General features: G+C 37.8%; 1 protein-coding gene across 3 annotated transcripts in view; it reads right to left on the reverse strand.

Moving 5' to 3' along the window:
- Nucleotides 1-820: 820 nt before the first annotated feature.
- MYL9 (myosin light chain 9) overlaps nt 821-15,136 on the reverse strand; it is an 80,473-nt gene continuing 66,157 nt past the window's right edge. For all 3 annotated transcript variants that reach the window (XM_053716945.1, XM_053716869.1, XM_053717022.1), the window contains exons 3-4: nt 6,468-6,629; nt 821-1,465 (exon numbers count right to left, since the gene is read on the reverse strand). In XM_053716945.1, the coding sequence (XP_053572920.1) occupies nt 1,293-1,465; nt 6,468-6,629 (335 nt within the window). In that variant the 3' untranslated portion in view covers nt 821-1,292. The remainder of the gene's footprint in view (nt 1,466-6,467; nt 6,630-15,136) is intronic.

Consider the following 15,136-nt stretch of genomic DNA (forward strand, 5'->3'; position numbering starts at 1 on the left):
AGTTGTGAAAGTGTGTTTCTAACCATCAAGAGAGCATAGCCAGTGAACATTACGGCTTAGGGAAGTCCAGTATCAATTTAAACTTATTTAACTTTTTATTTAACTGAATGTTTCTTACTACAGGATAACCACAGAAGATAGAGGAGGATTGAGGTGCAATTACACCACTTCTGGGTAGATTAATAGTGTAATTATAAAGACATAATAACACAGCATGGTGCAGGCTAATAAGCAGAGCGAGTGACGTGTATGTGAGTGGTGCGTTATTAGGGTTGCCACCCGTCCCTTAAAATACAGAACACTTATAAGTTACACATGCTGCAGGGTGTGCAAGGAGGAATATGAATAGTGCTGTCCAGAAACACAATACATGTTCCTCCCATGTGTAACTCATAAGTGTCCAGGAAAACATGGCTGAGGTGGCAACCCTATGCACTATAGCAGAAAGGTACATTACTGGATTCAGTGTACTGACCAATGCTTGCAGCAAAATGCAGCCTTAAAAGGGATAGACTTGTTTTTGTGAAACTGGTCTTTGTATCATGCTACATAGAGATACCAAAAAGCAAAATCCGTAACTTAGGTTTTCAAAATGTTCCAAAATTGCCTAAACCAGCTATTAGATATTTAGCATAACGAGGTCACAGAATTTGCCTTTTGGTCCCTCTAGGGAGCTTGGGACAAGCACAATTTTACACAAAAGCAAGAGAATGAAGCAACGTGGGGAGAAATCAAAATACATGAATAAGTAAAAGGTAGATATATGTATGAGGCAAAAAGAGTTGTAGGTAGAGGAGAACAATAAATCCCAGACAAACTGTTTCTTAATAAATCAATTTCTTTATTCACGTTTATATATTAATATGATGTCTTCACATCTGAGAGGATGAATTGATAAGGAGGAGGCGGCTTATTCCAATAACCTTCTTCTTAAGATGCACTTACTACTTCATATAAAGGACTTGTACCTAGCTGGCAGCAGATCTATGTGAAAGGCACGGGTGTAAAAATGCCTAAGTGCGGTTTTCCTTTTGAGCTCTTTAAAGATGGCAGCACAGATTAAAAATGACTTTGCCTTCTACACCCACAATCCAAACTGTTGTGTTTCAGATCTGAAGTAAAACTTAATTCTATTTGGGTATAAGACAGGACTGCCTCCCTTGGGGTTTCCTGAAACCAATTGTGGGGTGTGTTGCAGTAAAGGCCACAGCCTGCTTGAATGAAATTGTCACAATCTCCTCTGTGATTTTCAATTTTGAGTTACCGCCATCTTTAAAAATCTCCTATGAACTTTAGTCATCCTTGTCCTTTGCCCCGTGTTTCAGGATACGCGTGAATTCTACATAGTTGAAATTGCCTTTCTTGTCAATTGGTGCCTCTCTATACATCTCATCCACTTCTTCATCTGTGAATCTGTCTCCCATCGTGGTCAGAAGTTCTCGTAAGTGATCTTCATTGATGGATCCTGAAAAACAGTAGGAAGAAGACATGTTTATTTAGAGAAAAATGAAAAACAACAAATTATGAAGCTGGACCGTTCTGCCAATTATTTTATTTGTTTATTTTTGCCTGAAAATAAATTAATAATAAAAATTACCTAAATACCTTTTTTTTAATTAAAAAAATAAATAAATCACTGCAATATACCTGTATAAACATAATGATCCATCTCAACCGGTTATCTCATCTGTCCCTCTATTTATAGTTTTATAATCCTAGTACTACAAACTCCTCCAATCTTTAAAAATGTATAATAATTATTTTTTTAATATGACACAGTGGGCGTTACAGCTTCAGATTTCCTATAGGAAAGCAGAGTGCGCCATGTACTTCTGCTGTACACCCACCTATAATAAGTAAATCCAGCTTTTACGGTTCTGCAATGTAAGCAGTGACGTGAGTGGGATTTACATATTGCAGCAGACACAGCATGAGCACGCTCTGCTATCCTACATTATAGCGGGTAGTAGAATTTTATTGTTGTTCTACCTGTTGTGTCATAGAACAAAATAATATGGTGTTGAAAATAGGTGGAGTATGAAGAGAGGGGAGTAAGCTGTAACACTATTAATAGAGGGAAGGTTAAGGCCCGGACTGAAAAGAATACGATAGTATTGGTTTTGGAAAAGCTATATACCCTGTTTTTGTTTTTACACGTCATAGGATCAAGGTGATTTAATATGGTCAGCTTATGATATACAGGTGTGGCTAATTGTATATCATTTTGTGAGATTTGTATGTGTATATATACTTTTACTGTATACGGCCACTCTTATTGCTGCTTGAGGAAACAAGGTATCCTTGCGAAATGCGTCCAGCTTGTATTTTATATTCTTTTAACATTTTAATACACTGACTTCCAAGTTCCAGCTTGGCAAGTCCTTTCAGCCTTTATTATCCTGTATGGTGATTTTTGATTGCTGTGGAAAATAACGTATTGGGCTGATTAGTGTGACCGTGAGCGAGCTAGCTGGAGAGCTCGAGGACCCAGACTGCACTATTCTGCACTTTGTGATAAGTGCCAACACACTGCGAGTATCCTGTATACGGAGAGAGGATTGACATCTGAGGGGCTCTTACTACGCCATTGGAGCGCCTTCTTTTTTCTTATTTCTATAAGTAAATTTACTTTGTTCTCTTGACATCCTTTGTTGAAAAGAATATGCACACATCCTACACTACTGGGAGCTAGCTGTTGACTGGTGGCTGGCTACATGTCTCTAGTCATTGGCCCATTGGGTGTGTTCAGCTAACTCCCATCAGTGCATTGATGCTCTGGAGCTGACTTTATGTGTTTAATCTCATTGCAGGGGTTAAACCGTTAAACCCTTAGTAATATGCAAGCAGTAGTACAATAACATCATTGCACTAGTATATCTTTCTAATATTAAAAATATGGATGATATTAGGCTTTGGTTATTGAGAGTGGGAGAATATCTGGATTAAGAAGAACCACGTGCTTAAAAAAAAATGAGAAAACTGAAAAGTACAAGTAATGATACTAAAATCTAAAAATAATTGAAAAAATAATTGAATAACTGGATTATATTGTGTCAAAGAGGGAAATAGAGGACAAAATGGCATTTTTCAGTGGCATACACACATATGCTGTGATTGCCCTGTGCACCAGCATTCAAAAACAACACTTTCTGTGGCTTGTATGACAAGTTAAATCTTCATTGATGTAATACAAAACACTGCCAGCTCTCTGAGCAAGCATGGTGTTTGAATCTAATCCTACTTAGCATATGTGCGTATGCCACTAAAACAGTATTAACTTTACTAGGAGCATCTATTTAAAATGGACATGAAACTATTTTTTTATTTCATGATTCAGACAGAGCATACCATTTTAAACAACTTTCCAAATTACTTAATTCTTTAGTATCCTTTGTTGAAGAAATAGCAATGCATGTGGGTGAGCCAATCACACAAAGCATATATGTGCAGCCACCAACCAGCAGCTACTGAGCCCATCTAGATATGCTTTTCAACCGAGGATATCAAGAGAATGAAGCAAATTAGATAACAGAAGTAAATTGAAAGGTTGTTTAAAATTGAATGCTCTTTCTAAATCATGAAAAAAAAAATAATTGTGGGTTTTATGTCCCTTTAAAATGCATTCACATACATCTTAATTGTGACTCTTGTATCCCTTTAAGAGACTAATATACATGTGGTTTGTGGGAATTTGAGTGGTGAAAGGAGGAGGATGGGAATAAGTTAGAATGACTGCAATGCCACCAACAGCTGATGTAGTGACACTTCTGGCCATACTTGTAGTGGGTTTCTAACACATCTGTACAGACACTAAGATGACAGAAACTGGCGGCGACTACAGCTTTGAAGTTAAAACGCCCATAGCAATAGATAGAGCTAGGGTGTGATTTAGCAAGTTAATTAAGTATAGCCCTGATAAATACAAATGCCCTCAGCTGTTCCTCATTTACCTGTGCACACACTGATTTCTGTGGATCTGCAGGGACATCTCTGGCAAGCAGCATACTTACTTATATACATGGGTAGTACAGACATATTTTAGTATGTAGTGCTTTTATTTTAGCATCTGTACCCCACTCCAGAACATCTGTGAAACCAGAAGACAGCTCACCTGGAGTCTTTCCATGTCTTATAAGGAATAGAATTGCAATCATATTCCCTATTGGTTAGCTATTAAAAAATTCACTTGTACATCACTTTATTTATTTTACAAAAGGATAATGCTTTTCTTCAAATAATACATTGGCTAACACAGTACTACCGTACTTTATTTCTTATACAACTGTTATACATGCAGCAGCAGTTTATTAAAGGGATATGAAACCAAAACATTTTTTTTTGTTTGTGTGTGATTCAGTCAGAGCATAGCAGTTCACCAGAACTGCTTGTGCAATGCCGCCCCCTGCAGACTCCGCTAGCAGGGGGTGTCAATCAGCCCGATCGTATAGGATCGCGCGGATTACAGACCGCAGCCTCAGAGGAGGTGCACGAGTTAAGGAGCAGCAGATTAAGACCACCGCTTCATAACACGCGGAAACAGGGGCATCAAGCTTCATTTGGAGCTTGATAATTCTTCCCCCTAGTATCAAATTAGCTTTTTTCCTATTCTTTGTTGAAGAGATACATAGGTATGTGTCTGAAGCACAACAGACAAGAAATAGCGCTGCCATCTAGCACTCTTGCAAATGAATAACATACTTGCAAAACTACTGCCATATAGTGTCCCAGACACGTAAGTTTTTCACCAAAAGGTACAAAAAGAATGAATACAATTTGATAAAGTAAATTATTAAAGGGACACTAAACCCAATTTTTTTCTTTTGTGATTCAGATAGAGCATGCAATTCTAAGCAACTTTCTAATTTACTCCTATTATCAACTTTTCTTCGTTCTCTTGCTATCTTTATTTGAAAAAGAAGGCATCTAAGCTTTTTATTTATTCAGAACTCTGGACAGCACTTTTTTATTGGTGGATGAATTAATCCACCAATCAGCAAGGATAACGCAGGTTGTTCACCAAAAATGGGTCGGCATCTAAACTTACATTCTTGCATTTCAAATAAAGATACCAAGAGAATGAAGAAAATTTGATAATAGGAGTAAATTAGAAAGTTGCTTAAAATTTCATGCTCTATCTGAATCACGAAAGAAAGAATTTGGGTTCTGTATCCCTTTAAGTTAAAGTCACATAAAACTCAATATTTTTATTTCATGAATTATATAGAGAATACAATTTTGAACAACTTCCCAATTTTCTTTGGTTCTTGTTATCCTTTGTTGAAAAGCAATAATGTTAGCTCAGGAGTGTGCACGTGTCTGCAATACTATATGGCAGCAGTTCTGCAACAATGTTATACATAAGCAAGAGCACTAGATGGCAGCACTATTTCCTGGCATGTAGTGCTCAGGCACGTGCACACTACCTACCTAGATATTTATTCAACAAAGATTCCAAACTATTATAAGAGAGTATATTTAAATACTTTAAATCACATGAATTGCATAAAGCAATTACCATTTTCAGATTATTTTGTTAAAGAGACATGAAACTCCAAAAATTTTCTTTAATGATTCAGCTAGAGCATATGATTTTAAACAACTACAATTTACTCCTAGTATCAATATTTCTAGTGTTCTCTTGGTATATTTTGAAATTTAGGGACGTAAGTTTAGGAGCCGGATCATTTCTGGATCACTATATGGCAGCAGTTTTGCAAGAATGTTATCCATTTACGCTAGTGCTCCAGATGGCTACCTAAGTATCTGTTCAACAAAGGATATCATGGGGACAACGCAAATTTGATAAGAGAAATAAATTGGAAACTTTTTAAAAAGTGTATGCTCTGTCGGAATTAAAAACTTTTTGGGTTTCCTATTCCGCTAATATTGTATTTATATGTTTACAATTACCAAACAAATGGACAAACAATCTAATCATGTTATTTGTGAACAGGTTTCAAAATGTAAAAGTGTGATTGAGCTATAATTTTAACATTTTAGCAAGAGCACTAGATGACAGCTTTATTTCATGTCATGTAGTGCTCCAGAAATGTGATCTAGATGTCTCATCAACAAAGAATAACATGAGAATGATGCAAATTTGATAATAGAAGTACATTTAAAATGGTTTTTTTTAATTGCATTCTCTATCTGAATTATGAAAGCAAAAATGTGGGCTTTGTGTTCCTTTAAGAAGAAAAAGGAAATACATCAAAAAGTGCTTAAAACACCACTATACTGTACTGTCCTAGACATTAGAACCCCTCAATACACAGAAACAGATGGACGTACCATTTTCTATATAAATAGGTGCCTCGCACACAGGTGATCAGTGAAGTTAATGTGATATACTGTGATAACCAGCCATATTGGCACATTTATAAAAAAGGGCCTTTAACCAGTAAGATGTTGTTAGAGATGAGCAAGCCTTCTTTACCCATCCTTAAATACGCCCTATTTTGCCATACCTGTCCCCTCCTCATCAAAGCAGGCAAATGCATTCCGGATGACATCCTCGGGGTCTGTGCCGTTCAGTTTCTCTCCAAACATTGTTAGGAACATTGTAAAATTAATGGGGCCAGGAGCCTCACTCATCATGGCTTCCAAGTATTCATCAGATGGGTTCTTACCTAGGGCAAGAATACAAAGGTTAAAGTGTGCACAAAACATCAACAACTTTATCAGTCAGTGAAAAACACATACATTTACGACGATTCTGTCATAGTTGTGCATAATATACATACGGTAGGAGCAGTTATTACATATGCATGTCACAATATAATGCGGTCCTTACAAAACAGCTAGGCAACCCTTGCAGATCAGAGATTGTTTAAGGTTTGTCTTCATAGGTTGGTCACATTTCATATACATTTCTCTTGATTTTACTAGGTCACTCAGATCTTTTGGTTATATTTCATGGGGTTTTGTTAGATTGAGTACTGCAGGGTATCTCTATCCTGGACGACAAGATCTACTAATAGCCTTGGATTGAGAATGACCTCTTCCTGAAAAGATGCAACACAATGTATTTTTGATTTTGAGCACTGTGTTTAGACAACCTTGTTGAAATTAGAATGGATCACAATTTGTCTAATAATGCATGTGAATGTGAAGTGCAAAGGATGCGTAGAATTGTGGCATCTTGCATTTTTTCCATACTATCTTAAACTAACGCCTGCAGCTTCTACTCAGGATCTTTTTTTTTTAGGAAGTCAGGGTTGATGCAGCCAATCATATGCTGTATAATCCATGTCATCTATCATTAAAGAAAACTCACTCCAAGGCTACTTGTTGCCTAAAGAAGATACAGTATATCCATTACAATATCCTAACTGCAAAGGCAGTGTCAAAAATCCCTGTGAAAGAACAATTAACCTTGATTGTTTTAACAATGTATACAATGTTTCATTATTGCAAGTGCAATATACTGTACATTCACTATTTTGCTGCCTTTTGCTGTTAAATACATCTAAATATTGTACTTGTTTCACTTTCTCTCAGAGAGGTTTCGATTAATACTTTTAGGCAATTTATGTAAGATTTTTGTTTACTTCACCCTCCCCCCTAAGGTTCTCACCAGTCACATGTTTATAAAGGTCATAATAGGAGAAGCATTCTCTGCAATAGTAACTAAGTTGAATTAGTGCTAAACCACCTTAAAGGGGCAGTCTAGTCCAAAATAAACTTTCATGATTCAGATAGGGCGTGTAATTTGAAACAATTTTCCAATTTACTTTTATCACCAATTTTGCTTTGTTCTCTTGGTATTCTTCGTTGAAAGCTAAACCTAGGAGGTTCATATGCTAATTTCTTAGACCTTGAAGGCCGCCTCTCTATTCTGAAAGCATTGACAGTTTTTCACCACTAGAGGGTGTTAGTTCATGTGTGTCATATAGATAACACTGTGCTCACCCACGTGTAGTTAAATAGGAGACAGCACTGATTGGCTAAATAGCAAGTCTGTCAAAAGAACTGAAATAAGGGGGCAGTCTGCAGAAGCTTAGATACAATTTAATCACAGAGGTAAAAAGTGTATTAATATAACTGTGTTGGTTATGCAAAACTAGGGAATGGATAATAAAGGGATTATCTATCTTTTAAAACAATAAAACATCTGATGTAAACTGTCCCTTTAAGGAAAGAGATAAGGGCAGGTTTCCGCTGTCCCTCTCAAATGCACATGTGCAAATATCTGAATATTAGTTTGTGATTGGTTAGCAGGGGTTCTTTTGTCCTGGGGGAGCAGGGAAATCAGTGAAAAGAATAAACATAACACAATATACTAATCTGAGAAAATAAAGCTGCAGTTTTCATTGCAAAATTATTCTTACATATGAAGGTTTGAAATCATGTAGTTTACAGTTTGTGTTTAGTCGTCCTTTAAGCAGTAAGCTAGAATGACAAAAGCGTGCTGAAAATGAATCTGCATTTACTGTATATTATTTATCTCACAGTAATCCTACACACACAAGCCCTTCTAGTAAATTTAGCATGAGGGAATCAATAAGAATTCACTCGCAAAAGGATTTTATAATGGCTGTTGGTGTCTGCAAGCGCCTATACTTATATGAGGTCATGCTAAGCAGTTATAGCATATGATCACATTACAGTAAGTGTATAAGCTGACAAATTATAGTTAATGCCAGTGTTTTGGCATGATAAAGCCTTAACGAGACATGAAAGCCAAAATGTTTCTTTCAATATTCTGATAGAGAATACATTTTTTTTTTTAAATTGTATTTTTTATTGAGGATATAGAATATACACATAAATGATGGGTTGCAATACAAATTCAAACTTGATATATAAGAGCATTCTTGAGTGATAAACAAGACCGTCCATTTTGTATATAACATTTAGAAACAAACCATGCAACAAGACTTTGCCTATATAATTATATATATATATCAGTGTATAAACATTTCAGTTTCCAAGTGTGCAACAAATGTAATCAGTACTCTTTTATATATTCTAGTCTATTTCCCAATATACAGCCACTCTTGGTCAATGGTACATAAGTAAGTTGGAATAGCAATATCACATTTACCAGGATAAGGGATGTTTTTGGAATAGTAGAGGCAAACTATAGTATGCTAAATCTATGGAAAGCAAAATAGAGGGCGCCACATAGTGCAGATAAAAAACAACTTCAAATCAGATAGCGATAAGAGCTAAAGAATCCTACTCACAAGGTGTAAAGCACTGATATTCAGTACAAGCAGTCCGGAACCACCCGTCGTCCGGTAGACCAAATGAAGATATCGCCAAAGGGATCCTCGTCTCACCAGGGAGAGTCCAAAGATACCAGGAAAGGAAGGGTCTAGACAAGCCTGTATGGCAGTAGTCAGCCAGGGGGTCCAAACACCACTCCAAGGGTGCAAAGTGTCCAAGAAGTCCAGTTGATGGAAAAGTATCAGGAACAAAAATGAATCAGCAGCAGATGGAGAGTTAAAAGGATTTAAAAATGTATTGCAATGATAAAAACAACAGCAACGCATTTCTCAGTGTAACACACTGTTTCATCAGGCTATACAAACAAACTCTCAGCTGCCATATTTAAGACCAAGTAGAACCAATCAGGAAACAGAAAAAATACACACCCCCTACTGTAGGCCTGATGAAACAGTGAGTTACACTGAGAAACGCGTTGCGGTTTTCATCATTGCAATACATTTTTAAATCCTTTTAACTCTCCATCTGCTGCTGATTCATTTTTTTTCCTGATGAGATGAGGATCCCTTTGGCGATATCTTCATTTGGTCTACCGGACGACGGGTGGTTCCGGACTGCTTGTACTGCACATCAGTGCTTTACACCTTGTGAGTAGGATTTTTTAGCTCTTATCGCTATCTGATTTGAAGTTGTTTTTGATCTGCACTATGTGGCGCCCTCTATTTTGCTTTCCATAGATTCTCTTACCCTGTGTTGTGGCACGACACCCTGGAGGAGCGGCCTACTGCCCTGGATTTGCATATTTTTTTTAAACCACCTGGAATTGCATGAGCAGGACTGTTACATCATTATTTATCACCCACTGGACTATTTAGTCTGTATACCCATTTACCTTTGCTTATTGTTGTTTTATTGAAATACCTAGATATTTTAGCATATTGTTGTATTATTGAAATTTTCTAACACTGCATTGATTTTGCCCCTAGGCGCCTCTTACAAGTACCCTGGTGACGTATCTTGTCACTAGTGTACTAGTTGCCATAGTATGCTAAAGTTGGTTATACATGTAAGTTAGATATAGACCATTTTTAGATTTGAATAGTAGTTAGTGAAAGAATATATATATTTTAAAAATAACTATTAAATCACCTGGGAGGTAGTTTATAGTTAGTTGCCTCTAGGGTATAGCATTTGCATTTAATAATTGTTAGGGAAAATAGGTCCTATGTTTACATAGTAAATCATGCAGGGGGGTGGGGGGGCGGAGCCAGTAGCCAGAAATTAGGGATCTTATTTGTATATTGTGAGGATTATATGCTGCTGCTAGATGGCTCTCTTAAAGGGACAGTTAACTCAAAAATGGTCTCCTCTTTAATTTGTTCCCAATGATCCACTTTACCTGCTGGAGTGTATTAAATTGTTTACAAGTATTTCCATTACCATTATATTGGCATTTAAAATAGTTTATTTAGCCTGTGGTATCCCCACCTATCCTGAAAGTTTTTGGCCTCAAGGCCAAGCTGTGTTAACACAGCCAGTAGAAGAAATTACACTCCCAGTGGGTTATATAAGCGATAAGGTAATAAAATGTTTATTTTCCATTGTTCTCTCCAAGTATTGGTGATTGGTTTATCGACAGATATAAGATAAAGAAGCTTGTATAAGTACACAAAGTGATAACGTAACAAGATCTGATTATGCCTACAAGCTCAACCCATTTAATTAGGTTGTGGCTTCAAAACACAAAATCAGCTCATTCATGTACACAAATAAGCCTTAAAATAGCAAATCTCATACATTGTATACTCTGCAGCTGGTAAAAAAGTAATTGGCAACACATTAAGGGGAAAACAATTTTATAGTATACTGTCCCTTTAAGAAATATAAGATAGAAATATTAGGTCACTAATTGTAACTCCTTAATATATTAGTCTGCCACATGTGCATGGGCCCTATACTCTGCAGAATTTTTCAGGTTCCAGTATTAAGTTAAGTTAGGTATATATGGAATACATTGTACCCGTCGATTATAGAATAGTATAGGTATATTATGTCGACCTCAAAACTTCAGACAATAGCTGGATATTTTTATACCTTAAATTGGACTATATAAAGACCTAGTTTTTCTTTATCTTCCTTCAAGTTTAATTGCATATCCCATGTCAGGATTCATATTCTATCTTTAAAAGTTATCTGCAGGAATTTAATTGCTGAGCCATCTAGCAGACATTGGATGCAATTAACCAGAACCCCATAAGAAAGATTTTGTATATTATGGGACTAATACAGTACATAAAAGCATTCAGGTAAGATGGTATTTAAATACATAGTTAAACTATCTTTTAAAATCAAGTCTAAACCAATATATCATATAGAACTGCATTATCAACCCAGCATGGATTGATATTTCTAGAGAAAAGATTTACCTATAAACAGGGCATACTCTAATATGCCTCTCCCTTATATATCTATTGAACATATGGGTATATATTAAATATAGGACTTAGGTTGAGGACCATTATAAAATCTAGTATAAACAATGACATGCATAATATCAATAGTAACAGTTATCCAACTACATCTTTTGAGCACGCTAAAGAAATAAGTCCCTGGACACAGATTAAAAAAAATAAAGAAGAAATCAGCCTTTCATACTCAGAGAGAATAGCATAATTAGTGGCCACCTGAATCTGTAGTTACTTTCAGGTCCGAACTTGGAGATATGAATGGTTGCGGAAATCAAGCAATAAGTGACTTTAAAACAGGTGTGCAGTAATCTTTTTTAGCTTCCCCACATGGCTTTTTTATAAAGCCGGTAGCTACATGCTGTATAGTTTTAACTGTAAGTAATATAAAGCTGGACTTTGCTATATATATATATATATACATACACATATAAAAGACTGTACTATACCCCTATCCGGGTTTAGAAAACTAGGCATCTTCTTACTAGTTCATGTCATAAAAAAGCATTTTGCAGCTAAGGTACATAACACACATAACCAGTTCTGTCTTATAACAAATAAGTAAACAAAAGAGGGTAGGGTAAACGATGCATTGGTAATATACATAACAAAAAAGTGGGAAAGAACTATCAACACCTATCATTGAACACTACATGTTATTATGGGATTATCAACAGCATAGTCAAGTCTGGGATGTAAGTTTCTAGTTCGGTCTATCAGCAGTTAGTAAGTTGTGTATTAACCAATTCCGGATTTCTCATAATTAATGGGATCATGTGAAAAGTTTAGTTCCAATTGCATAACTTTCCAGTTTGGAAATCAGCAATTTCTGGTTGTAGAGATTATCCATGTTTGCCCATATAGATAAGCAGTGCAGATGTATTCCATATTATGCGGGGCAAAGTCGAAGTGTGTCAGATGTGTCCTTTGCGGTCAGACTAGACGTAGCAACATGATTTCCTTCCCCGATTCTATCCTCTGCTATTTCAGATGTGGGTATCTCCCCCACAATCCGGTCACTCCACAGCTCCAAGGCCACAGCAGGCAAAAGAGGCTGTTCATACCAGGTAGGTACTTTTAGAATCTGGGCATTTTGATGACATGCTCTGTACGGCAGCCCCTCTCCACCATAGAGCCGCGTAGCTGGGGCATCAGGAGGCGGTATAATCTCTGGCCGTTCAGCGGCCCCATTGTCTATGAACGCAAATTTCATAGCAGCCTGGATTCCGTTGGTCTCAAAATCTGTGTCCCGCTTCTCCTAGCTGCCAGCCCAGGGTCAACCTCGCACAAAGTAAGTGATAAGATTACCCTACGCTCCAACTCCAGAAACTTGTTGTTTAAGAAGTCCAGCAGACCACTCTCGCAACTAGGTAACTCCAACATTCTGCCTCCACGTAGGGTTGAAAGATGGCCGCTCCTCTGCAGTTCTGGTACAAAGCGGGTTTTCTTCGCTTGTCAGTGTCACTTAATCTCAGGGCTGCGTAAGCCAGTTCTATGGATCATTAGACACACTTATTGCCCAAATTAAGCGGAGCTGAAAGGTCGAGGAAATGTTGAATTGTAGGATATAGCCGGAGCTATAGTAGTATGCGACCGTTCAGTTTCCGAGCTGGCTCTGCGCCCCCTAGAGAATACAATTTTTATTTTTTTTCCAACTTACTTCTATTACAAAATTTATTTAATTCTCATGTTATTCTTTGTTGAAGAGATACCTAGGTAGGTAGCGTGCACATGCCCGAAGCAATACATAACAGGAAATAGTGCTGCCATCTACTGCTCCTGCAAATGTATAACATTGTAGCAAAACTGCTACCATATAGTGCTGCAGACACGTGTACACTCCTGAACTTACCTTCCAGCTTTTCAACAAAGGATAGCAAGAAAAAAAAAAAAACGATAATAGAAGTAAATTGGAAAGTTGTTAAAAATTGTATGTTCTATCTGAATCATGAAAGAAAAATTGTGGTTTCATGTCCGTTTAAAGGCTTGTTATAGTCGAAACATGACTTGATTTAGGACATGTAATTTTAGCCCTAGCTAAAGTGCACAAAAGTGTTAAACACATAGTTAAAATTACAGCTTAGGAGCCACAAAGAACTGCTGGTCCCAAGCAGAAACCAGTGACTCAGTCAACAGTTGTAGTTGTATAACCCAATTGGGCGACTGCCACTGCTGACTGCCTAAAGAATTACATTGTGTAATTTTTCTACTATATCTTCCCATTACCTTAACATGCGAAGAATTATCCTCATGAGTGTAAACAATGTTTTTAAAGGGACAATTAAATAATTAATTCTTTATATTTAACCCCTTAACAACACACGTCGTACAGGGTATGTCATACAAAAACATGTCGTTAAAGACCAACGTCGTACCCTGTACGTCGTTAGGGTTTTAAAACGGCTGGAAGCGATCCTGAGCGCTTCCAGCTGCTTTCAAGATATTTCCGTGATGCCTCGATATTGAGGCATCACTGCAATACCTTTTTTGGCACACCGATGCAGAGAGAGCCACTCTGTGGCCCTCTCTGCATGGCCAGCGATGGTGCCGATCGTTGGTGGGTGGGAGCCGTAGCAGGGAGGCGGGTGGGCGGCCCATTGTTGGAGGGACTTCCAGATCCTGTCCTGAGAGTGTGCAAGTGATCGGGAATGCGCGGGTTGTGCGTGTGTGCGCACATGCACCATTAAGTCCGGAGAGAGAGGTAGAGGGAGAGAGAGGTAGAGGGAGGGAGAGGTAGAGGGAGGGAGAGGTAGAGGGAGGGAGAGGTAGAGGGAGGGAGAGGTAGAGGGAGGGAGAGGTAGGGAGAGGTAGAGGGAGGGAGAGGTAGAGGGAGGGAGAGGGAGGGAAATAAACAATTATAAATGGATCTGAGAGGGGGTTGGGGAGGAGAGGCGGATGGGGGCAGCTACACTACAGAAAATTGGGGTTTCAGCAAGCTAGGCAATTGTTTATGAGCAAACTGATGTTGGAGAATAGGTAGAGGGGGCAGGGTTAGAGAGCTGTATGGGGGGTGGGATCCATCACTGCTGAATTAAATATAAAGAAATAAAAATAAAATCCTTTTATTTTAGTACTGACAGACTTTCTGCCAGTACTTAAGATGGCAGTGACAATTGTGAGGTGGGGGAGGGAAGAGAGCTGTTTGAGGGTTGTCAAGGAGGGATCAGGGGGTGGGATGTGTCAGGTGGGAGGTTTATTTTAGTATTTATTTTAGAACTGGCAGACTTTCTGCCAGTACTTAAGATGGCGGTGACAATTGTAAGGTGGGGGACGGAAAAGAGCTGTTTGAGGGGGTCAGGGAGGGATGTGTCAGTTGGGAAGCTGATCTCTACACTAAAGCTAAAATTAACTCTACAAGCTACCTAATTAACCCCTTCACTGCTGGGCATAATACAAGTGTGGTGCACAGTGGCATTTAGCGGCCTTCTAATTACTAAAAAGCAACGCCAAAGCCATATATGTCTGCTATTTCTGAAGAAAGGGGATCCCAGAGAAGCCTA

The sequence above is a fragment of the Bombina bombina genome, chromosome 1 (genome assembly GCF_027579735.1).
Source record: "Bombina bombina isolate aBomBom1 chromosome 1, aBomBom1.pri, whole genome shotgun sequence".
In the NCBI taxonomy this organism is placed as follows: Eukaryota; Metazoa; Chordata; class Amphibia; order Anura; family Bombinatoridae; genus Bombina; species Bombina bombina.